Source organism: Ascaphus truei, chromosome 17, assembly GCF_040206685.1.
Source record: "Ascaphus truei isolate aAscTru1 chromosome 17, aAscTru1.hap1, whole genome shotgun sequence".
In the NCBI taxonomy this organism is placed as follows: domain Eukaryota; kingdom Metazoa; phylum Chordata; class Amphibia; order Anura; family Ascaphidae; genus Ascaphus; species Ascaphus truei.
Genome location: NC_134499.1, coordinates 28,659,643 through 28,686,361, shown reverse-complemented (window position 1 = coordinate 28,686,361; position 26,719 = coordinate 28,659,643). Strand labels below are relative to the sequence as shown.

Sequence of the window (26,719 nt, the reverse complement as noted above, 5' to 3'; positions counted from 1 at the left end):
AACTTTTTGTAATCCCATAAAATGGTACATACCAGTAGTCCAACTATGAAGCAGTGTCTACTCATACCTTCACTGGCATAGGAGTCAGCAAAAACAAACACAATACGAATTATTTGCTGGAAAATAAAAGCTTTAGTTTACCGATCGTGTGAATTTTGAATGGGGGGTTCCTGTGAGATCGTCCCCGGACACACACACACACACACACACACACACACGCGCAGGTAGCGGCGCGAAAAGATGAATTTCTTCATCTTCGCCGCTGTCCGTCGGCTCCCCTCTCCCTGCCGTTTCATTGAACCTACCTCTAGTGTAATAAAGCTAAAAGTGTGGGATTCCTGGAAGTGGAGGGTGATCAATAAAGTCCACTCAACTTTTTGTAATCCCATAAAATGGTACATACCAGTAGTCCAACTATGAAGCAGTGTCTACTCATACCTTCACTGGCATAGGAGTCAGCAAAAACAAACACAATACGAATTATTTGCTGGAAAATAAAAGCTTTAGTTTACCGATCGTGTGAATTTTGAATGGGGGGTTCCTGTGAGATCGTCCCCGGACACACACACACACACACACACACACACACACGCGCAGGTAGCGGCGCGAAAAGATGAATTTCTTCATCTTCGCCGCTGTCCGTCGGCTCCCCTCTCCCTGCCGTGCGCGCGCGGCCCTTCTATAGAAAGGCTGACTAATGTCAGCCAACTGAAAATCCGCGCGCGCACGGCACTATAGAACGTGCCTAAGGCTGAGTCCCCGCTAGCGCTGAGCGGGCGGCACTTGCCACGGTTACTTACATACTGTACATATCTCTATATAAGTCCCACGCTCTCTACGCTTATGTAAAGAAAAAAATAATAACTTTTCAGCGCGCTCAATGCCTCCCCCCCCCGCACGTAAATGCCAGGACACCCGGCACTCATGCTTGGAGCGCTCTCCAAACATGAGCGCGCTCAGCGCCAGCGGGAACTCAGCCTAACCCACAAAGTATAGTTTTGGCAAGTGAGTGATCACACTAATGTATCCATGAGGCCCGCCCGAAGCTTTTACTTGGTGAAACATTTTGATTTGGTTACATCTCCCCCCTCCCCCTAATTCATACCTTCCCTTTTGTGATGGAAGATCTACAATTACAAGATTCTCTCCTGAGTTTGCATAAGAAATGTGAGGTTTAACACGTCACTAGTTGTCTAATCTTATATCAATGGAGGATGTTTGCAAAAAGTTTATAAACAAGTCCTATTTTATAACTACTGAAGCTTATTTTCAGTTGGAACATATTTCACAATTGGGATTGTATTCTTAGAAACCTTGCTTGGAACTCCATAGCTACATCAGATGCGGTTCATTGTCAGCATCCTTTACAGAACGCGGCTGGTCAAACAATGGCAGGGAAGAAGGTATGTAAATAATCACAGCTGCATAGGATATGGGTAGGGGTATGAGAATTGGTCATCTAGGTGGGCTAACTACCTTCCATTTCTGTTTGACCCACTAAAAATTAACATGGTTTTTAACAAAATGCAGCAATATAATTACTTCAAGGATGTGACCAGTACATGTGTAAAATATAATCCAATATATGTCATTTAAAGTATTGTTTATTAAAAGGTAATTGAGCAACAAAGGGGTAGGTTACAAACGGTTTTGTACATTTACAGACGTAATAAGAATTGTTTTTTTTTACGTGTAATCAGGCTACAATAGTTTGTAGCACTGCAGTCTGAAATGTACTAGCCCACTCTAGATTTAGAAGCACAACACGTTTATATTAAACAGTCCAGTAAGACAGATGTATACTACAGTTGACCATTACCAAATCTTGTTGGGTTTTTTTGTTCATATTCTTTCTTGGTATAGGACAAGTCAGGTTTTCAGGATATCCCTGCTTCAGCACAGGTGGTGCAGTCAAAGACTGATTCGGAAAACCTGACCAGTTGGTAGCCATTGGGGACTGGAGTGGGCCAGCCGCGGTGTATAGGACATGTTTGATAAACACGCCCATGAAATTACATATCGATAAACAAAACCACACCCTCTACAAGTCATAGAAGATCTTTTATTTTACTACTGTATAAACACAATTTATCCATCGCTCATTAACCTAACACAAGGATAGAACGCACAAACACATTGTGAAATAAAGGGTTAACAGCTATGGCATTTTCTAGTGAAATACCTACTGAACATTTACCCTTTTAAATCCCAGTGCATTTTCCCGGTGAAATTAGATCGTGAAAAATTACTCTCTCAAGCCCCTTGCTACTAATACTCCATCTTAAGCCCAGCTATGGAATATAAATATCTAGGACCGATTTACAATATATAAATATAGTCTTTCTGCCAGGCATGATCATGGACGCCCTAAATTAACCCATTCCACAGACTGATTAGATCAGATTATAAAACAAATGAGTAGAATTAAACCAATCCTCCTCTAAATAAGATTTTTGAAATGTATCCGTTTCCACAAGTAAAACATAGTTGCTCTTTGTTTTCTACTCATGTATTCTATTAATGTATATTTCTATTCAATACCCTTATATATTGCAACAAAGAAGGTGTTTTGTTTCATTTTACTGTTCCCCGTTACAGGATTATCTCACAAAATATAAGTATTTGGTTTAATGGTATCGTTACAGAAGCAAAAAGTGCAAACGTCATGGGACAGTTATCGTGACTTCTGTTCCCATTTCAATGAACATCCCTACTTCAACCGTTACTTGTTATAATAGATTCCAATGCTAACATTTGGCATCTTATGTTTTCTTTCTGATAAAAGGCACATGTATGTGCTTAAAATCGCACAGAATGTTTTTTTTTAATATTCCAATGCTGTTGTAACCACGAGCTTGACCCAATAGTGATTTCTTATACGCAGTGTCTTACACCAGCAGGGGGTGCTCAACTCCAGTCCCTGCGTCCCCCCCCCCCCACCCCCCCAAAAAAAAAACAGTTACGGTTTTCAGGATATCCCAGCTTCCACACAGGGGGCTCTGACGAAGACTGAGCCACCTTTGCTGAAGCAGGGATATCATGAAAGCCCGACCTGTTGGGAGGCTTGAGGACTGAAATTGAGCACCCCTGCCTTAAACAACACATTTACAATGCTACATGCAGAGCTGTCCAATATAGCATCATTTACAATAATACTTTATGTAGCTTTTTTATGTATATATTATGCTCGAGTCTGGCCTATATATTGTAGTTTGGGCAGAATCTGAGCCTTATTCGTGTAACTAAAGGATATCCGCATCTCCAGGCAACAAAATGCGGAATCTTTAATCCCATTCCCACGACTGATAGCTGCATCACTTCCAATAAACAGGGGGGAAAAAATGTTTAATTTATTGGAACATATACACACAGGTGTAACAGAAGTATTTGAATCATCAAATATGGAATGTTCAAGAAATATTTAAAATAAATAAGTATAACAATATTAAATCAGTGCTATTCCCAGCACAGCTGTAAGTAAATGCCCTCTTTTGAACAAGTCTTTAAGATGGGACAACCCATCGGTTCCTGTAAAGATTCCTACCACCACAAAGTGGTCAGCAAATTGGAATATAAACAGTCAATATAGTGCTTCATACAAACGGTGTTTGCATCGCCTTTATTCGCTGCTTTCGTCTCTTATTTCTTTAATAATAGCTATTAAATTTTGAAGTCCAAATATGTAGCCTGTGTCTTGGCCCTCATGCACAATGCTATCTTCCCCATAGAACTTGCAGGTCGTGTGTGCAAAGTCTATCATTCGGACATCAACAGTGCTAGCAGCGAGCTTGTTAATAGAGGGCTTGTAAGCAAACGCTCCTGCAGATTCGTCCGACGATTCTTCTGAAAGGTCCTCTATGTCTTCAGGGTCTGAGTCCACAGGAACTTCCTGTACCTCTTTCCCATCGTAAATAATAAGCAGTGAACTGGAATAAAAACGGTACGACTCCTGTTTTTCTAAAACGAGTTTCAGTTCTGTCAGTTTCTTTATTACAGGTTCAAACAGTTCCCTGCGCAGGGTTTTCCCATTGTGAAAGAATTGATAAAGTGCTTCTTTAAAACCCTGGACTGAAAGCTTCCTTCCATGGTATTTGTTCATAAACATTAGCTGCCCAGTACCTGTCTGGTAGACCTGTAAATGGAACAAACAGTTTATCAGCAGGGAACTGAAGTGCAGACACCTCACAGGCCTTTTGTTTTCTCCCCCAAATGCTTTCAACAGTATAAATCAATCCTTCTGGGACACCAAGCACCTGTTCTGTGTACGCTGTATGTTACATGGAAACTTTGAGGGGGGGAGGGCATTCTTGTGCTGTTGTCAAAGAACCCAGAGAAATTTGTAACAAATGACAACATAGATGCAAGGTGGCTACCAGCAATTGATATCGAACCTTAGATGCATATATGCACACTTCAATGTGGTAGAATGCTTTCAGAATTAACTTATTAAAAAAAAAAAAACATTTTGGTGAAGAGAAAATGACAAGACAATGTACAGGATCTGTTACTTGCTCAAGTTACAGAAGCTACAGAAGCTGGAGAGCACACTCAATTGAAATGTTGAAAGTCAGAATGGCCTTAACTCTTTCCTGTTTACATGGCAGAAATCAATGCCTTGTAGATCTTAACCACTTTTATTGTAGGACGGGTTAACCCCTTAATGCTACATGTTCCAGCTTTGTATTACAATGTTAAAGAACCATTCTGCCAACCAAACAGGAACATGTTGTCAAGATCACTGGATGTTTTATGGATAGAAATGGATAGAAATGGATATCAATCCCATGACAGTGGCAAAGATGGTTAATTATGCTTTGTAGAATCAATATTTTATACAGCTGGCCTCCCTGCACAATGTCAGACAATGAACAGTAATTAGTTCTGAAAGTCTCGCCCAGTTCAGAGCTAAAAATCAATCCCTCCATGTTGCTACATAAAGTAATTTGCTCTTAATGACATGTAAACACTAGAAATTACTGTCAGTGAAAGTTCAAATGCTCCCTTTACAGGACACATTCTAACCTCATCAACCAAGTTAAGTAATTAAGCCCAAATTTAGACACTATTCTCATGTCCCATTTGCAATCATAAGCTTTGCTGTGGAGCAAAAGATTATTGTAAATCCCCTGCTGAATTTCAAATCAATCATACTCCATGTAACGATAATACCTTTTTCCTGTGTAGCTATGCTACAAATTCAGCACACAAAAGGTTAACTTCATCTGCAGTTAATATGACATGTTAAAAGGTTAGTTTAGCACAGCACTAGAAGCTCACCTGCATACCACACACTCGGACCCCAATGATTGCAGAAGTGCTCTGTTGACACTTTCGGATCTGATTGGCTTTCTTCTCCTCTGACGCGTCGTCTCCGTGCTGTCGGGTTCCCATTTTTAAGTCCAGGACGCACGGTACTGGATATCGGCAGGTCAGGTTTTCCAAAAGGATGAATTCTGATTCATTAAGGAATATTCTTATTTGAATTAATAAAACAGAATACTGAATGGATGTTAAAAGTTCGATTTGCCTTTGGTATATGCTTTTAACTGGCTGTTATAGGCATAATTAAACCAGGGACACCTTTTCACAACAGGACATATTTTATGGTCAAAAGAAATGCAATTGTGTTTGTGGGGCAGAATCCTAAATCAATGATACATTTGTGTACATACAAAAAGCTCTGTGTAGCAGTCTTCTCTACTTAACAGGTTGGAACTAAAAGGTAACTAATCAAACAATGTATTCTATTATGCTCCCAGGTTGCGACAGTTTCTGGAAGGCAATACCACCCCTATTAACTTTTTCAACCTATATGATTTCAGACGTGAGGGTTCTTTCCTATATAGTTCTTGGCTAACACAACGGCTTTGTATGTTACAAGACTTTTCTATAGAAAGCTTGGGTAACGTGAACATAAGCATTTTTTGTTTCAACTGGAATTAAGTGGGTTCAGCCTGAAGGGTACAAGAGACACACAGATCTTTGTTCCCGTTCTATTCAGAGAACAAGATGAAAGCTTGAAATAACACTGAATGTTTACGCCTAATCAGCTTTTGGTTCCTAGGACATGTCTAATCACTTAGTCTCCTTAAGATATAAGAGCAGATTACATTTACTGGGGTGTCCCCTTTGCTAAATAGAAGCATGGTGTGCTGCGTGTAGAACAAGAGCAGAGTACTGTGCAATAAACTAAAAAATAACATGATGATCAGGATTACTTCACCAGGGTCCCTCATTACAGAACCGAGGACATTTACTATTAACAATAGGATCACTGCATTGTTATACTGCGGTATACAAAACAGTTAGACTTTAGACATTGATGTAAAATCCATAAAGTCACCTGATGCATCAATCCCTTAACACTAAACTTTTTTGAAATCTCTCAGGACAACTGTTTTAGTAACAGGGGTGATGTGAGAAAAACACATTTCTGGCACCATTTCCTCTTTGAAACCATGTAACCACAAAAAAAAAACACCACAATCCCTGCACTGTTCAAGGGAGTTACTAACACACTGGGTAAATATTGAGCATTCTTACTGTGATTCTTCCACTTCTCAGACAGAAGTGCTCACAATGCTCAGTAACCAGGCTTGTTTCTTTAGGATAATCTAAAACCAGGAGGACAAGAGTTTGCCCTGTATTTACAAATAGTTTCATTTAGCTAAACATTGTTATCCGTACTGTAGACTGCAGTGAAAGTCAGACAGCATGGAGGCAAACAGGGAAGGAAATTAGCTGTAGCGTGTACAGATATTTGCATTAGCTTTTACTAGGAGCTTACATAGCATTACATTCACATTACCACTATAGCTTGACTCAGGTTTTTCTTTTTCTAAGTACAAGAGCAGAAGGAACCATTAGATAACTTGAAAAGCCACTAGCAAAGTGCCTCATTGCCATAAGCCTCAAGAGAAACTATATATAGTCCAAATGTTTGACATTCGTTGAAACTGTATAAAGCTGGAGTGGCCCAACAACTCCAGTCCTAAAGGGCCACGAATAGGTCAGGTTTTCAGAATATCCCTGCTTCAGCACAGGTGGCTGTCACTGATTGAGCCACCTGCGCTGAAGCAGGGATATCATGTAAACCTGACCCATTGGTGGCCCTTTTTTTGTTAAAAGGATACTGTATTGGTTCCTGTGCTTGGAGTTGGCCAACCCTGGTATAGAATGATACATTCCCCTAACAATTAGCCATAGACAAGACATTATAAGAGTAGCTATCACGTATGCGTACGTACGTACGTACGTGTGTGTGTGTGTGTCATATACAGTACATACACACACATTTATTTTGTTAAAAGGATACTGTATTGGTTCCTGTGCTTGGCATTCTCCTTCATGCGCTGTAACTGTTGCTGATGGCATTTCATACTCCAAGGATTGTGCTTAAATTGTGAACTAACATTCCCTTTTTTCTCTACGCTGTAATACAAGACTTCGGACTTCTTTAACCATTCAAATTCATCGTCCAGCTTGTGACTAGAAAAAAAGGAAAATAAAAAATTATCATTGACGAAATGCAGTTAATACATTGTGGTATACCAGTGCTGGGTTATATATTTTGGTAATCCATGTAACCCCTTAGACAAATGGTGTAGAAGAATTTATCATAATGGAACGTAGAATTCCATCCATTTATGTAAGCATCTTTCACCCCAAAAAATGATCTGCTAATAGCCAAAATTAAATGTGTAAATGGAGGAACTCCTTAAATAGCTGCTTGGTTCTATTTCTTTGAAACGGTTTACATGCAGCTGAGTATATAATTGCAGGACACGCTCCCAATTGTGAGGTATTAGGAGTTTACTGTTCAATTGATTACATCCTGCTTTGTGTTTTTCGTTTCTAACTCAAGAATAGGAATATTGTAACACAGGCAGTCTCTCAATAGATGTGTAATACAGGCATACCCCGCATTAACATACGTAATGGGACCGGAGCATGTATGTAAAGCGAAAATGTACTTAAAGTGAAGCACTACCTTTTTCCCACTTATCGATGCATGTACTGTACTGCAATCGTCATATAGGTGCATAACTGATGTAAATAACACATGTGTAACAGGCTCTATAGTCTCCCCGCTTGCGCACAGCTTCGGAACAGGTAGGGAGCTGGTATTGCTGTTCAAGACGTGCTGAAAGGCGCATGCGCAAGCTGCCATTTGCCTATTGAGCGATATGTACTTACTCGCGAGTGTACTTAAAGTGAGTGTCCTTAAACCGGGGTATGCCTGTATATAGGATCTCTAATGCAAATCTTTAACAAACATTTTCTCATTATTATTAATTAGGAAGTTTTGTAATTGGGCTGAAGATTCCTATAGACTTCTGCTGCAAATGGTAAAAGGTTGCATTCAATTGTTAATACTTTGCATGCAGGGTTTGCACAAAAGCTCACCTTTTCATTTTTTCCTCTTTCCTGTGCTGTCGAACCCTCTCCTTGGTCATGTTATCATTTTCTAACAAAAGAGCTTTCTTATTAGACCATCTCAGCAGTTTACTCTTGGGTTCACTGCACTCTGAATTTTCTAAGTTGTCTTGGTCCCCATTTAAGGGATAGGCTATTAAACACAGGTTGCCATCTTCATCTTCTTCGAAGCTCACGGACACAACACCTGGTGGGTGGGGGGGGGGGGCAGAGAGAAAGAGCATTTAGATAACAGAGGGGGCATGTCAAACAATGTAACAAGAACTGTTTGTTTTCTTACCCAGTCCTTAGTATTTATCCTGCCACAGGCCAAATCTCATCTGCCAACCTAACAAATAGCAAAACAGCTAAACAGCTAAACATAGAAACACCTGACATACGGTATACAGACAGCATATTATTAGGACAAAATGCTTAGGCAACAATTTGTACCAGCTTTTAACACAACACAACACTGACCAAATAATAACAGGAGACGTTTTCAATTCTTGAAAATATTTATTAAAATATATAAATATCTTTATTGATTGTATTTAAAAGAAAAAGATGTAAAAAAAAAAAAAAACATTTCCTATTTACATCTTGCAGTGAAACACCAAAAGGGTTTCATTTATGCAGTGTTGCAAAGGCAAAAGGCATTCAATATGATCACAGTATTGTGTGGGGTTTTATGCATCTGATTAGGAACTCTGCAAGCATAGCAAAACAGAAGAAAAATATAAAATAAAAAATAAAAAGACGCCAAACAATAAAACATACACTATTTGAAAGGCTTCCGTTGAGAATCACCAGGTTTAAATCTGTTTTATTTCTTTTATTGTATTTAGGGGAAAGGATTGTTTGTTTTATTTGCAGTAATGTTGTAAAATCAAACACAGATACAAATCAAATTGAATTCTGGTACAAAGAAACATGGTGAACCTTAAAAGAACTTTATTTGTTCTGCTCATAAAACAGAGTGCACTGTACCGATTTTGTTTTATTTATTTTTTATTATTATGACTATTTTGAGTCTTTGAAATATCTGAATGGTTCAGCTGTTATCCTTGAATGTCATAATAATGTCCTTAAAGTCCTTTAACTCTCCCTTTTCTCTAGAGTCTGCACCAGAGTTCTTGCTGCTCACATCACTCAGGACAGCTGGGAGAGCTCTAGGAGAGAGTGGCAACTTCTGAGCTGAGCAGATGGATCTGGGATTTACAGTAGCTGGGAAGGGAGTGCAGAAGCTCAGACAGTCCCTGCTATCAAGCACAGAAAAAAGGAAGGACTAGGAGGATAAAGGGGACAAGCCAGCTAGCAAACATCCTTTACTTTTTATCCAGGAGCAACATCCGTACACATGGGCCAAAATCAGTCCTCCCACCCTCCACCACATTTAAAATAAAACATCAAAAACAAGCAGAAATAATAAGTTATACAGCTAAAAAAGGTTTACAACCAAACCTTCCAATGCATGTTTAATTTTATACCTGTGTATGTCACAGTTTAACAAAACACTTGAAATTATTTTGTATTATTACGTATTACGTGGACATTAAAAAAAAAAAAACACGATATAATGAAAATATTTACCTGGTCTTCATAGAACATACCATTTGCCATATGGAAACATGGGACTTCCAGCCATAATGTTATTTACCCAGAGTGAACTTGGAGCAAGCACAGTAACTGAAAAAATATCCTTTCCATGAACCGATTTACTCAAGAACTAAAGGATATTGACTAGTTATCGCAATGCATCTGGGAAATGGAATTTCCATTGCAACACCACAGATGACTCAGTTCAGCTATTTGATGCAACCTGTCTATACAGATGCAAATTTCATTTTTTTTAAACCGAAACCAACCGCAAAATAATAGACCGACCACGTTGAGAGTTTGTTTAACTTTCATTACTGTGCTCATCCTTGGTTCTTTTCAACTTATGCAGTTACACAATTAGGCTCATGCCAGGCATAACAGATGTTTTAAAAAAATGTGTTTAATCAGCAAGTAAACCAACTTTACCCGCAGCAAGAGAAAAAGTTTGAGGTGAGAGATAGTAAAAAGGAAAAGACAAAAGTCCATATGACCGTGCCTTTTTAGGCACTGGTCTGAACAAATTCCACTTACCTACTGGTGCCTATGGGAGACTTAAGGCCTATCACCAGCACTGCTTGTCTATACTCTAATGCTGTTAGTCAGCCAAGAGACCCAATGGCAAGCATCTCCAACACACGCATCACAGCCTGTCCCTGACATCGAAATACATGAAAAAGAATCATTTCCAAACCTCTTCTATAAAGAAGAGTTTTAGGGAGAACAGGTGATACTAGCATTAGCATACACAATTACATGTTTATTTATTTTTTAAATGAAGGCGGCCCCGCACAGATATTAGATCTTACCTTTATACTGAGGTGTAAACTTCCGGATTTCTGCAGGGAGTGTTTCATAGAACTGATGCTCCCTTTGGATAAGAGGCTTACAGATGGTCTTGTCATTAAAGCGAAGGACACAGGAGTGCCCTCCAACCTGGTGTAAAAAGGGCTCGAGCAGAACTCCCTTTGCATAGTGCTCCACTTCCATGGCTCCAAATGCTGGGCTCATCGTTACTGCACATGAGAGAGAGCAGTGTGTCCGTGGGGAGAGCAGCACAACAGCAGAAAGGCTTCTTCTCAGCACTGTCCTGAACAGCAGCTAATTCCTGTTTAAGGTTTCTGTTAAAACAAATACAACCACTATTTTTAAGCAAATGGACGGTTCAGTTTTTAATTAAATCCAAAAATCGCTTCATAGTTTGGTAAACGGTAAAAAAATCCACAGTCTCTCTCCTCAGCCAGCAAATCCTCAACTGAGCTTTCTGGCTGCCAGCACTAAGACAAATACAGTGAGGTCACACAAGAGAAGAAAAACAATCTCATTAGCTCCTCCTATAAGATTACTAGCCAATCCTAAATGTCTCTGGGAGGAGCCCCGAGGCCAAGCTGGGGAGACAAAAGAAACTGGAGGAAATACAACACACTGCTGTTCTTGTCATTCTGAAATGATACAGGAAGGGGGACACCTGCAATATCTTCACAAAATACTTATTACATTTAGAATCATTGCCTTTGTTATGTAATACCGTATGCGACACAACACAAGCACAACTGCCATTCCAAATGTTACAAAAACAAACCTACCTTCTTGCACTGTTTGGCATTACATACTAAAATGGAAGTAAATGAGTTACCATGTTAATCTATTTAGTAAAAATACTGTCTTAACAGTATAATAAAAAATGTTGCTTTGCTAAAAAGCATAAGAAAGCATGAGAACAAACCATACCGGAGAAAAAGGGGGAAGAGAAGGCCAGAAGCGATCTATAATACTTCAGATACTGTAATAAAAGGCATTAGGGATAATGTAGAACAATACCAATTAGTCTTCGACTGAGCCACTGATTGAGCCACCTGTGCTGAAGCAGGGATATCCTGAACACCTGACCTGTTGGTGGCCCTTGGGGACTGGAGTTGCTCACCCCTAATCTAAACACATTTACAAACATTGTTTTACATCTCACCAGCAGGTGGAGCTCTTCGCCGTTTAGCACTTTTTACCAACACGCCTTTGTTTACCCGAATCTGCCAATATTCATTTGTGAAATCCTCAAATTAGGATTCTTTTTTTTATTATTATTATTATTATTATAATGGCAAGCGTTACGTTTCCCCCAAAATGCACACAAATACATAACTGGAGAGCAAAACCATCAAATAATAATAATACAGTACTGTAATCCTTCAAAAGTATTTATTTGTAACAATGATATTTTCCTTATACTGTGGAGTACAAAATAAAAGATGTACACAATATGCACTAATGTTACAGGAATTAAATCAACTCAGAGCTACATATTTGGCTACGGTTTGTACAGAAATTGAAACTACAATAACACTGATAATCCTGTACATATTGGAAGCACCGGCTAACAAAACAACCGCACAGAAACGAAACACAGAGCCACACCCTTATGAATCCCAGATGAGTTAATTAAAAACCTCAGAATGACTTGTCAAATTTTCTTTCTTTCCAGGCCTTTCGTATTGATATCTCCCCTATTATTTTAGCGTGCCCGCGTTAAGGTACCCTGTAATGCTATGGCAAAACTTGTAAGAAACAGTATCGAAGGCCTATTGGCAAAGCATAGAATATTTATTTTGCATTATTTTCCTGAAAGAGAATTTGTTCGAAAGAAGCATAACAATACACTTTAGCAATGACCTAACAAAAAGGAAAAATAGCAATATTTCTGCAACTTAAAAAAAAGTTGTGTTTGGTGAACTAGACAGTTAAAAAAAAAAAAGAAGTTAATTTGGATGTATTTTGGAGGTTATTGTTGATTTAAGCAAGGAGCAAAGACACACAGTACCTTAGGAAACCAGATCTATTTGTTCTCTTCCATAAATCAGTGAAAATGATTCTGTACATTTCCTTTCCAGGCATCAGAACAGGGCTCTGCCCTGATTTCCGTCCTTGACCTCTTCACTGAAAATGGGTATTATTAGAGCATTCTGCCCCCCTGGTGCTGTGGAAAGCAGAGGGGTTAAAACGTTCTGCTATCTGACTAAAAGCAGCCTTAGCTACAGAGAACCTGGTTTACTCTTGCCAGTTGTAATCTGCAGGGATTTTCTGTATAAAACATCACAAGAAATCAAACAGAGGTTGCTTAGAAGACTTGCAGTGTCCAAGATAGCTCGCCAGAAAAACAGAACACTTGGCAACAGAAAATAAACACGATTGCTTCCCTTAAAGGGGGAACAAGAATTTTTTTAATACAGCATATAAACAAGATCAAAGTAATGAAAATGATGGTTTGTTATGAACCAATTTGATCACATCTGTGTTTTGCTTGAGATCAGTTTGAGCTGTAATGGAAGTGTAACCTTGTAACTGCAAATAAGATTATAAAGAACAAAAGCAATGGTCTCATTCTATAAAAACGGTGAAGTTTAGTTTTTGTAACATCAATGGAGAACTCTGCTGCGGGTTCCAGCTAATGTATTAACAGAAAACAATGAAAAACACTGGAAAAACAATGAATTGCCATTTTTACCAAATATTGTTACCATAGAACATTCTCAAAAATGATTTGACAAAATCTCACTATTAGTCTTGTGCTGATCAGACAGTGCATAGCAGGGGTGGCCAACTTCAGTCCTCACGGGCCACCAACAAGTCAGGTTTTCCGGATAGCGCTGCTTCAGCACAGGTTCTTAAGGACTGGAGATGGGAACCACTGTTCTAAACAAAAACATACTTATATGTACAGCTCTGGGTGAACTGTAAGATCGACAAAATACCAAACTTACATTATTCATGACAATCTAAGGATTGGATGAAAATATACTAAACCAAAAGAAATAAGATTCGGTGCAAGACCTCATTTTGTTGCCAGAATTACAATCTCAAACTAGAACATCAAAATTGCAGACCTGTATAAAACATACTGCAAAATCAAGCATACACAATCTTAAAAAAAACACCTAATACACTTACCTAAAGCAATACAAGAATTCTAAATATTTTCATTGAATTAAAATACCAAAACAAAAAATGACTGTCTGCATCATTTCTGAAACATTACTTCAGCATTAAATAACAACAATAAACCATTTTAGAGGTAATCATCTTGCTAAGAGTGACATCACAGTTTCATTGTGACATCGAAATTCTAACCAAGAAACATTCCTTCCACACCATACAGTATATTGGCACTGCAATAAAGTGAAAGCCTTCAAGTGGTGTCACCATTTTCATTGTGGCGTCATAGAACAACAAATGTGGTATACTAATTTTGTTAAGATGATCTCAGTAATTCCAAAGTTTAAATGATCAATGTAGAATTATAATACCGCATAAAGAAATCACATTGGCAGTCAATCAAAAAAATATGATTTTTACATTTATCCAATAGATTCTGGAGGATTTCCCAACAAAACTGTGTCATTGGGGCAAGCAATACAAATTAAATGCAAATGTCCCAAAAAATAAATCTAACCCATACACAATTTTGCCCATATAGAAGCAAATAGAACGATGAGTTTTACTAAAGGACATACTGTGAATTAGCCATTTTATCTGCACTAGAATAAACCCCCAAATATCCAGCACTGTATTTTTTATAGAAGGAAGAGTTTGTGGTCAAAATTTGACTAGAACAAATATGTGAAATACTCAATTACTTAGACTGGAGGTCTCTTTAAATAAATATAAAGCCACCAAATTTGTGCTGAAGTCCATTTTACCAATGACACCGCAGTTTATCATTAACTACCATTCTTGTATTGTCGGAATTATGAATACCATCTCATACCAGGCACAGGAAAAAACAAGCGTAGCATAGCTATTTTAAGGATAATCTAGGCTCACCATTAAGGGAATAGGTGCTACCTAGATGTGCAATTATACCAAGCTCTGCAGTACTAAGTTACCTAGTGCCTAAAATGGATAGCTTATCACCTGTTACTTTGCCCAGTATGAATGAAAATATTACAAACTCAAAGATGCACTTTTTTCAGTTTAAAAATAAAGGATCACTTTCTACATATTTATTGCCAATTCGAGTATGATATATATATATATATATATTTTTTTTCTTTTAGTTATATAGCACCAGAAATCGTGAATACCAGCAGCCTACATGTAAAGAGGACATCTTTAAAGTGACCCTTCTTTAAGTGGCACACAGTGTTGGAGTTTAACAGGGAGTTCAACAGGAGTGGAACAAGATGTGGACAACAGAACACCTATTGGCTCTGCATACAGCATTTGAACTGCGCTGAAAAGGAGTTTCCATCACATACTTAAAGAAGATGCATCGCTCTTCACTCTAAGAGCACCTCCACTCATATATTGTATTTCTCACAACTTCCACTTTATCTTATCCTAACTTCATTTTCACTGCCCAGTCCTCCCTCACCTCAACACTAAACAATCACTGCCATGCCTCCTCTACTATTTATTTATGCTCTGACCTCACTTCTTTTGAAGCTACATTTCTTGCTACAAGCCTCATTATTCCTTCCTTCCTTCTCCACGTCTCATATCACATGAACACCTTTCTTATTTGCGCCCTCTGACACTACATCTTAAAACAAACCTCTTTAACGAAGCCTATATGAGTAGCACTGTGGCTGATTCTATACACCTCATACATCGAACATGGCCCCTTGCAGACGCACTTACCAGAATACCTCCTAGTCTCTGTATGTTCTTCCTACTTACCATTTAGATTGTAAGCTCTTCAAGCAGGGACTCTTTTTCCTAATGGTACTTTTATGTCTAAAGCGCTTATTCCAATTATGTGTTATATTATTATGTAACGTGTATTACTGCTGTGAAGTGCTATGTACATAGATGGCGCTATATGAATACATACATACAATAGTTTCAATATTTATTTTGTTACTACAGACTGAAGTGCTTTACGCCTAAAGCTTTTGTCAGCTGAGGCCTGAATGTCTAGTCTATAAAATATCATAAATGTATTAAATGATAACCATACATGTGCCTTGCAGATTTGTGCAGGTGATGCTTGTGCCTTAAATGCCCATGATGGGCCCATGATGTGTTGAATGAGCTTTTAGACTTTGTGGCGATCCGTCCCCTCTCTATTCATAGGCTTTACGCATGCATGGAACCATCCATCGGGATATTGTTGCCTTGGAAACTGCTTGCCCAGGTCTTGGTCCCTCTGGGAGGAAAAACAGCCTATCAGACTTTCTGATATTCTGTACCCGGCTGAGATAGGTTTTCAAACATCTCACCACATCTAGATTGTGTAATACTACTTCCTTTTTCTTATTTTGGGCAAAATGAGGGAATTACAATTTCTTGGTTAATGTGAAATGGAGATCACTATAGGCAGAAAATGGTAAACTGGCCTCGTGACTGCCTTATCGTGATAAATGATAAGGAATGGTTCTTTGCCAGATATAGCTTGCAGCTCTCCCACTCTTTTTGCCGACGTTATGGCTATGAGAAAACCTTTTTCCATGACAATTGTTACAAAAAAAAAATATATATATATATATATATATATAGTTTCCTGGTTCAAAAGTATGTACTTATTTATTTATACAATGTGTTACCAGGAAGTAATATATTGAGAGTTACCTCTCGTTTCCAAGTATGTCCTGGGAACTGTCAGGGCATCTAGAACCAGAGAGGTCCCATAACGAAATTACTGATTTGCGGTCTTAATCGTTTGACTGCTTGCAAGATATGATTGATGAGCCTCTCGGCTCATCCACTCTTTGCTCCTCCTCGGATGGATGGATGGATAGATGGGATAGATCTATCTATATATATTTTTTTTACCACAGTCCTGTTGTCGAATCTCATTGGTATATTTCCACTTATGTGTCCTTAGAACGTTACTAATGCTTTTTGAACTGCCTTGAGTTCTAACAGATTTGCTACTAACTGTTGGTCTTTTGCTGACCAACCTTGCACCATCTGATCTCATCTGCGTTTCCCAACCTGCACCACTGGCGTCTGTGGTGATACGTTACACCAAGTACATTAATTCCCTATATCCTTTAAAACAAAAAGTTCAGGAATTCTCCAACCATCTTAATTCGTCTTTGTATATATGTACGTGTATCTTTTGGATTTCTGTTCCATTGCTGCAAGACTTGTAGACGCCTCATATGAAGCCCTGACCACGTCACCACATTCAGTGTTGATATACATTTTCCCAGGTGTTTTAAACAATCTGCTGCAAAAGTGAAGCTCACTGTCCTGAGCTGTCTTGTTTGGGCCGCAATAACTTGGGCCTTTGCGTGAGGCAAATGGGCTTCCCTTTCTATCGTATGAAATGATATTCCTAGGAACTTTAGGTGACTGCTGATATTACATGGCTCTTGTTATTGGTCACAATCCAGCCATGGTGTTGTAGAAAGGAAATTACTACCTGTCTTCTAATAATTGATCTTTTCTTTATTTCACCAGCATGTCGTTCAAGTACGGGTATATCTATGCCCATCTTCCTTAATTTCGCTATCAAGGGCGCTAGCACCTTTGTGAATGTTCTGGGCGAAGTCGCTAAACCAAATAAAAGAGATGTATACTGGTAATGCTACCGATTTACCAAGAATCTGGGAAACTTTTGATGTTTCTTTGCTATTGAGATATGCAAGGTGGCGTCTTTGAGATCTATTGTTAATGTTGTTGGAGCCAACTTGAGAAAGCGCAACACTTGCGTGAAACGCGTGGGAGAACTGTTCCTTATTGAACATCTTTTACTCATGTTCTAATGAAGCCTTTTTTAGTTCCCGACTACCTGGGTACCCCCATCTCTTTTTTAATTGAAACTGTGGATATCGTGTGACAATCTACACTACTTGTTACTTTTGGCGGCACCCGGACGGGGGAGGAGGAAGTTCCTTTGGAATCGTGGGCGTGCGGCGTGGATCCTTAACGACGACGGGACTTTGGGTCAAATGTGACTGCTTAACAAGGAGGTAAGAAGTTTTTCCATACGTCCAATGCCTCATACCCAGTCCCTTGAACGGAGCCGCACATTACCACCGAGATCTCTCTTTTGTCCCTGGTCGGAGCTTAGCCGCAGTGCAATACGCTCCAGAAAAGTGATTTTCCCCGACGGACCTCACACTGGCCCTCCCCCCGATCCACATATACCAAGCCAAACCACAACAGCGCACTCCGGAGCGCATAAAAGCGCTTTTCCACATTTGTATCCAATCAGAGCCCTGAAGGCATCTCTTCACAGCTGTTCTTGTGCCTCCGTGTGGGAGGTGCACGCTGTGCAACCACATGGGACGACATGAGAAGGCAATGTACCCGCATTAGCCGTATGCCGCTTTGTTCTGAGACACCTCTGAGGTCTGCACGGTCGCATGGGCCACTGATCAGCAGCCACCCATGGCGCTTATACATCAGAGCTGGAGGAGAGGGGCTGACAACCCCTGGATTAAATACACTAGTTGCACTCTGGTGAGTCCTTTAGAAAAAATAACACTACAGTACTACCTTCAGAATTCAAATTCCTGTCCAACTCAAGCTAAAGATAGAGTTAACCATATGGTGCACACTGCTATGGGGGGGGGGAGGGAGACAGGACATATAGATAATAAAAATGGTTGCTGTAAAGTTAAAAAGTTATTTTGTAGAATTATTTTGCTTATATGTGAAGAGAATAACTTACACCACTTGATTGCAGGCCAAAAAGCTTATGATTGAGAACTGTTTAACCTGTGTGTTACTTGTCCGTTTTCTGTGCATGTGCATCAATTTACCTTCCCATCCGATTATCTATTCTATGTCTATAACAGGTATCATAAGCAGATTCTACAACAGTGATACAATGGATCCTTGTGTTGGTTTTCATTAAATCGATTTGCAAATGTAGTAACATTATAAGTTACCAATATGGTCTGTAGTATCAACTTTGAGGAAAAACATTGTTCGTTGATCTGCTTATTTTATCATCTTTGAAGAATGATTTCAAGATATCTCAGCTGCTGACATGAGATACTCGTTTAAAAGATTGTTATGGGACTGCAATGTTTTTATAACCGCAGCATATTTTTTATTCAGTTTTGCAGCCAACAGCTGCATTGTTCCAGCCTTTCCCAGCAAATTTTAAATTCGACCCATAGTGTAATATGATGCCATTTCCAAGCCCTAGGCCATTTTCTCTAGGAGACTTCTGGGACAATTTGTTTTTATTTTGCTTTGGGTATCCATTCCATTAATTACCGTGAACACGGCAAAAAAGGGCTTCTTTTTTACTTATAAAAAGAAAGTGCTGCAGGCCCTTTGACGAGAGTCGTTTAACCTCTTTTTTGCTCAATATAAAAGTGTAAAACCGATGTACTTGCCAGCACGCTTCTTTCTGTGACAGATATATTTTGTGTGATGGTTCTAAATAACCTATACTTATGACAAGAAAAACCATAAAGAAACAAATTAAATAAGTTGTCATATTGGACATAAATTGGGCCTTCATTCCTGTTGAATACAGTATTTGAGGTCCCTTTCCCAGTAGCACTCCCATTGACAATTGAATACAGTATATACATATATATGATACTGTGGGTTTGAGTTGAGCTTCCTAAAATTGTGTAGGTCTATTTGTAAATGACGATGCAGCAAGTGGTTTCATGTTACATCATGGAGTGATGTGCGACGAATCAGAAATAGCAGTTATTAGAAAGCTGCATTACATCACCACTGCTTGTGACAAAACAAAGTGATACCCGACTGTGGTCACATTACTAGCAGCCAACAAAGGTATGATCGGAATTAGAATAGCTGAATAACTTTAGCTTGATTAGACGAGGCAGGCTTAACCTTGACATGCACAACAAAAATAATGCTTCAAAATTGCCATTTTAAATTACCGACTTTACATTTTTTAGAAATTAAAAAAAAAAACATATTTCCAATAACACCCTTTAAAAGATGTGATCTGATGTGTCAACAATGCATAACAATTTAAAAACAATGGAATATGTGTATGCCGTTATAAGCACCGATCATTAAAAATAGTAGATTTACCAAATTTGCCAATGTATGCCCGTGGAAACAAGATAATGAATTTGCAAATTAATTAAGTCTGTTTCCTAAATTAGTTGGCAAAAATAAAAAAAACAGTCTGTTGCTTTATGTATTTTACAGAAACAAACCATTTTTCATTGCTATAGTGCAAACCATTAACACTGAGCTTTATAGAAATTGACAGCTCAAAATACTTAAGAATATAGTCAAATGTCATGCTATGACAACTGAAGGCACGGACAATTGTGTCTAAAACACACATCATAAAATTCACTAAATACTGAGGGGGAATCACAAAACATTGATTTGAATGGAAATGAACGCTCGATTGGGGTGTGATACATTGCATAAGCACTTAGTGAATCTCCCCCCACAGAACCCCCAACCTAGAACAAAAAAGAGCCAAGAACAAGCAGTAGCTTGTAGATGTAGCCAATTAACACTTAAATGATTGAATCTTTTTTTTTTTAACCAGATTAAAACAGGGGTATTCAATTTTTTGATTTGCTACGTGGGACCGGTCCCTTAAATTATTTAAAAGGGCTCACAAGTAGTAAAATGTGGCACTGAAAACAATTGACAGCTTGATTCGCTATGCATTGGTCCGTCCCACCTTGCCGGTCACACTCTGGAACCAAGTATTTACTGCAGTCATATCCTGTACCCTGAAGGAAGTTCATAGTCGGGATTGGTCGGATCATGTCATAATTGAATGTCCTGCACTTGCCACATACTACTTCCAAAGCAAACCTCCTTCACCCACAACGTTTTTAGGCAGGATTTAAAAAAAAAAGGATATGGACCCTGTGTCTTTGCATAACAGTTTAGAAAGTCTTGCATTCCTCCCGCTGTCCCAAATACTTCCTCTCTCACGTTGGTGTTCAATATCACAGCTACAGCTGCTCTTGATATTACCGTATTTCCTTGATTCTAAGACGCACTTTTTTTCCACATTTGACCATTTCTGAAATCGGGATGCGTCTTACAATCGATGTCATTGACAACTGGTATTGTTCCTCTATCAATATCACCGCCAATGCGAGTACAACTGAGGATCACGTAATCTCCTACGGTGTGGAATGACGTTACTAGAATGCGATGCTGCCAACCCTAGCGCTCCGCAGGAGCCGGAGGTTGCTGTTGCCCTATGACAGGCTGAAGGTGCCTTCATTAAAGTTATTGCCTGCGCATGTGCATAGATCTCATCCCTAATTCTTACTTAAAATGTCATCACAAAGACTTCACTATGATGAAGCATTGAAAGTAAAAAATAATACAATTCTGTACATTTAATGTTGTGTTTCTTTCCCCCTGAAAATGGTTATTAAATCAATGGTGTGTCTTACAATCAATGGCGCTTTATAATTGAGGAAATACAATATTTCTCCCAAAATATTGTTGTTATGAACCCAGAGATCTACCTTGCGTTTTGGCGGAAAAACGATGGTTTAAAAGATAAATTCTCCTCTAACTTTGCGGATCTTAGACTTGAAGAAAAAATATTTCAAAAGCAGTTATAGAGGCCAAAAAACATTATTTGGCCTCATAGATTAAAAATTCCAGTAACAATTTGTGGTAACTATTCAAAGTCGTCGACCCTTTGCTTGAGCCGGCCTGTTTAAACAAAACCTCAAGTCCTGTAGACATTCCACTACATACAGGCTCTCTCCTTCAAAGTCTTAGGCTACACTTATAGTGCAGGTGACGGGATCACAACGTCAGCCGTCGCAATAGAGATTCCTGCACTATGGTGCAGGAGACGAGAGGGCGACCGGGGACGTCGCCATGAGCGGTTCGTCCTCATTGGCTGAACTGCTCGCGTCACGCATCGATCGCCAAAATCCTTTGACTTCCAGCGATCCCGACAGGTCTGTCGCTCTGCAGCGCCGTTTCGTCCACTATGGGCACCCGCGATGGACTGCATGTACTTGTGACGGCGCTGCGTCTCTGTCGCCAGTACTATAAGCGCAGCCTTAACAATTCATTATCAAATTTCAGCCACACAACTGTCAATACACAAACATTCTGTTTTTGTCAATAAACAAGTCTGATATTTCCAATTAACCGACAAACTAGGTGGCTATCTTCAAATCTATTACAATGGACGAGCTCTTTATCCCGATCAAAGGATCAACCTATCTAGCGGTCATGGGGCGGAATGGGACATTTGGCTGCGACCAGAACCGCCACAAGCCCAAACATTTAGTGGGAGACTTCGATTTTGCGGGACATTTCAGCCACACGCTGTGAAATGTCAAGCGGCAATGCGCGATTCGGTAGTGGCCGAATGCCCTAGACCGGTCCAGAGGACCCTTGTCCTGCCTAATTAAGGAAGTGGTGATAGAACTGGCACCTTCCATTCTTGAAATTGCAAACCTCATTGTGTCCATGCCTTTTACCCACCTCACTAAAGGAAGCATTTATCTCACCTCTATTGGAGAAATCCTCCCTCGATCCACTAAACACGGAGAACTGACAGATTTCTAATATTCAATTTTTAGCTAAAATAATTAAAACACTAGCCCTGAAAAAGTCCGTGAACCACCTAACCAGAGTTAAATCTGTTGGACTCCCACGAATCTGGATTTAGAAAAATGACAGCACTGAGACGATCCTGATAGGGCCACTAACTTCTGCTCAACACAGAAGATAAAGGGAGTGCTCAGCTCTGATTTTTCTCGACCTGACCGCGGCTTTTGACAGTCGATCAATTTCTTTTGCTGACCACTTAAATCGGATGTTGCGTTGAGAGATGAGGTGTTGGACAGGTTCCAGTCCTTTCTTAGTGAACGTAGTCAGAAAATCAACCTCAAAGAGTAATCTTCCAACACAATACAGCTAACTTGGGGCGTCCCTCGGGGTTCTGTCATTTCTCCGGTTCTATTTAATATACATGTTAAAGCCCCAAGGGACATTATTCGTCATAATCAAATTCAGTTCCATCAATACGCGGATGATATCAGACATCTCCGACGAGACCATCATGGTAAACGTTCTGAATGATTGTTTTAGCAACATCTCTAATTGGATGGCAATGCCTCTAAATACGAGCTGCTCCTGAAAGGCCCAAAAGCACAAATGCTGCGAGTAACGCCTTCAACGATCTAAAAAAAAAAATCAATAACTCCACCATCCAAAGGAAAGAGAAGATGAGAAGCCTTGGAGCTATTATTGACATAAACAGTTGTGAAAAACTGCTACTTCCAAATCTGTCGGCTGAGACTAATTAACGAGTTTCTCTCGATCTCTAATCTATAGATTTGGTTAAGAACCACAATGCCTGTGCTACTGACTAGATTTTGCAAATTCTCTGCCGATGAGTTTCCAAAAATATAATACCAAAGCCCTGCAGTTGGTGCAAAACGACACTGCCCATCTTAATGCAGGCAAGGCAAGATCACATCTCGCCAGTATTACAAGATCTGCACTGGCTCCTGGTGAAGCAAAGGGTTCATTTTAAGATCTTGACCCTTGCCTAAAAGGCTATCCATAGTCTCGCCCCCCACCTATAGAACAGTCTGATCGGTACACCCTTAATCCCTTAGATCTGCCATCACCTCTCAATTGATTGAGTCTCTGTTTAAGGTCAATAAAACTGGAGTGAGAGATTTTTCAAACGACTGCCCCAGGACTGTGAAATAAGCTCCGCTCAGCTTAAAAAAAAAAAAATAACCAGGATGCTTTGCAAAACATACACTAAAACCCTGGTAGCCAACTTTCCCGCTCCCATTCGTGCTTTCCGCCCTTTGTTGGTCTTCCTCGCTGTTCCCCTATATGTTTTCGGTAGGTCCAGTTGTAGGTCTAGGATGGGTGTCCTCCCTAAGTTCCTACATGCACTCTGGTACTGGGTTTTCTTATTGAGTAGCGTGTCAGAAAAAGTTTGAAATAAATAAACGGTGGTTAAGTCCTCCGGTTAAAAATTTTTAAAAATAAGACATCAAACCACTTTGACATCATAACCCCCATTTTATACAAGTCTTAATCTAAGACCGGGGTGGGCAACTCCAGTCCTCAAGGGTCACCAACAGGCCAGGTATTAGGGATATCACTTCTTCAGCACAGGTGGCTCATCTGAAAACCTGACCTGTTGGTGGCCCTTGAGGACTGGAGTTGGTCACTCCTGATCTAAGAGCATAAGCTGTCATACTTAATTGCTTAGAATTTTTTTAACTTATATAATGACATGGTTTCCCAAGATAGACACAAAAATAAAATACATTACAAGATTGTGTCAGCATGACATTAAGGATACATTTGAACAATATTCATATAAAAGGTCAGTTAAAAAGGTAGAATCTGGTGAATGATGGTATTAAATAAGATAAAAACAATCCTCTTTAAATCACTGTACCATACAAATCTCATACAGTTGCTGAGAATGGCACAATGAGAATGTTGCACAAGATCATTAACCTTGTCAATCACTCACAGGCATTGCTATGAGAGGAGCCATGTCAAACACAGCACAACAATATTTACATAATGGGGATGAAAACAGAGCTTTGAGTGTCTGGACAGCAAAGGCTTGAATACAAAACAAAGCAATAATTGATCTGCATGACATTACCCATCACAATGAAGTCAAAATAAAGCAAACAGGTCAAAATATGTAATAAATAACACGCTTTTTGTCCTTTGCGAACTCAATTCTGTTTGCAGTCAGTGAAGAAGGTTAATGTAAAGCCAAGTGGTCACTGATAGCACAGGAGTGAAAGCCTGAAAGAGATAAAATTAAGTCACAAGGCAAAAGCTGGCTGATTTGAAGAGGATGTTTATTTAAACCTTCAGAGTGGTCAATAAATAGATCAGGAAGCTGAACCGCTCACATTAACAACTTTTGTAAGTGTCAACACCTTGTGGAGGGGCCCTGGCACTAGAGACAGGCAAACAGGGCAGGCTTTCTTATGCATTAACAAGGTAGGTGGGACAGGCCTGCTCAATTAAGGTAAATGGGACCGGCTTTCTTACAAATTATTAAGACAAATGGGACAGGCTCGTCAATTAATAAGGTAATAAATGAGACAAGCCTTAAAGTAAATGTGGCAAACTTTTTATTATTATTATTGAATAAGGTAAATGGGACAGGCTTTCTTACTGATTAATATAAATGGGACAGGTTTTATCAATGAATAAGGTAATAAATGAGACAGGTCTTAATTAATGGGGTAGGCTATTATTATTATGATTAATGGATAGGGTAAGAGAGACGGGCTTTCTTATTAAACGAGAAAGTAAAGGAGCAGACTTGTCTGGCATGTAAGGGGTTAGCTAGGCAAGTTAGCAAGCTGTTTCATTACTAAATGACTAATTAGGACCTGCCTCCCATGGCTCAGCAGGTGATAAACAGGCCAGGTTCTACATCACTACAGGGAATAAATACCGGTATTCTGCCACTAAAAAGGATAACATACAACGATTACCCTGAATTATAGGAGGCACGCACGCCATCACTCGGCAGGAACATGTTTAACTATGACTGACACACACACACACACACACACACACACATTATATATACATACATGTATATATACACACACACTATTTCCACATTAAATAGTTAATGTCACACCTCAGGCATCCTGAATATAAATGAAGTGGAACCATGATGCTTAAATACGTGTCTTTCCTTTTCATCTCATACGACTACTAATAATAATAATTACATATCTGTTCTCTCGGCGGTCTGGCTGCGTATATTTAATGCTATACCTAACTGAAGGGGAGGAATAAAGAAATAGAACATAATCATTTAACCCGACGATCCTCTTCTAGAGGAGAAAAGAAGACATTAATAAGAATGAATATATAATATTTTACCTCACATAAAATTTCCTTCCGGCTTCTCGGCTGCTTCCTCTCTATTGTCTCTGCGGAGTCAAAATGGCGGCTGTGGCATCCTGGCCTCGGTGTGGTCCTGGCCTGCTGTTGGACGGGAACCCGAGCCGCCTGCTGATTGGTTGAGGAGCTGGCTCTGTTGCTAAGGGACAGGCGGTTACAGAGGCAGAGTATGTGAGGCCTTCTAGGGTGTGACAGCCGAGAGCTGAGGGGAAGTGTTTGTGTCCCAATGAGTGATAAGGGCCATCACAGGCCCTAACTGCACAGTATACAAGGACATAACGGACACATGCAAAGTACACAGACCTATACAGGTTTTTTTTTTTTTTACATATTTATCCAGGTTATTGTACCAAAAAAAAAAATACACCCCCCCCCCCCACTGATCTCTTCTTCTGGCGATGTTACAATGAATGAAGCAAGCAAAGGGAATACTTAAAAACAGTGTCTCTTGGGATGTTATCTGTGCTTGTCCTTCCCCCTCATCTCCCACATTTCCACACCTACCCACACCATTTTTATTAACTCCCACTCCACACACCCCTTTTGTAAAGCACGGTATATACTGTGGGCTCTCCATTAATTTATATTCACACAGATACACACTCTCTTACATCACTTTCTTTCAGGAACCATTTAATACCTCTAGCCATAAATCTCATCCACAGGGGGGGGGGGGGGGGACAAGCACAGATAACATTCCAAGAGACACTGTTTTTAAGTATTCCCTTTGCTTGCTTCATTCATTGTAACATCGCCAGAAGAAGAGATCAGTGTATCTCGAAAGCTCGCACAAATAAAAGCATTTCGTTAGCCACAGAACGGTATCATCTATTTATTTTTTGATTATATATATTATTTTTTTTCTATAATTGATCTGTGCAGACCAACAAAATCT

The 26,719-nt window shown here is 39.4% G+C and overlaps 1 protein-coding gene across 4 annotated transcripts; it reads right to left on the bottom strand.

The window, feature by feature from the left end:
* Positions 1–2,042: 2,042 nt before the first annotated feature.
* Positions 2,043–25,905, bottom strand: IP6K2 (inositol hexakisphosphate kinase 2). Of its 4 annotated transcripts, none has more exons than XM_075574515.1 (6): positions 25,804–25,905; positions 10,824–11,135; positions 8,407–8,623; positions 7,316–7,488; positions 5,278–5,453; positions 2,043–4,132 (listed from the first exon to the last, which is right to left on the bottom strand). In XM_075574515.1, the coding sequence occupies exons 2-6, from the start codon at positions 11,023–11,025 to the stop codon at positions 3,620–3,622; spliced, it is 1,281 nt and encodes a 426-aa protein (XP_075430630.1). In that variant the 5' UTR covers positions 11,026–11,135; positions 25,804–25,905; the 3' UTR covers positions 2,043–3,619. The 4 variants fall into 4 exon arrangements, with proteins under 4 accessions (XP_075430630.1, XP_075430631.1, XP_075430632.1 ...); XM_075574516.1 differs by lacking the exon at positions 25,804–25,905 and adding an exon at positions 13,565–13,691; XM_075574517.1 differs by lacking the exon at positions 10,824–11,135 and having other exon boundaries at positions 25,804–25,890.
* Positions 25,906–26,719: the final 814 nt, after the last annotated feature.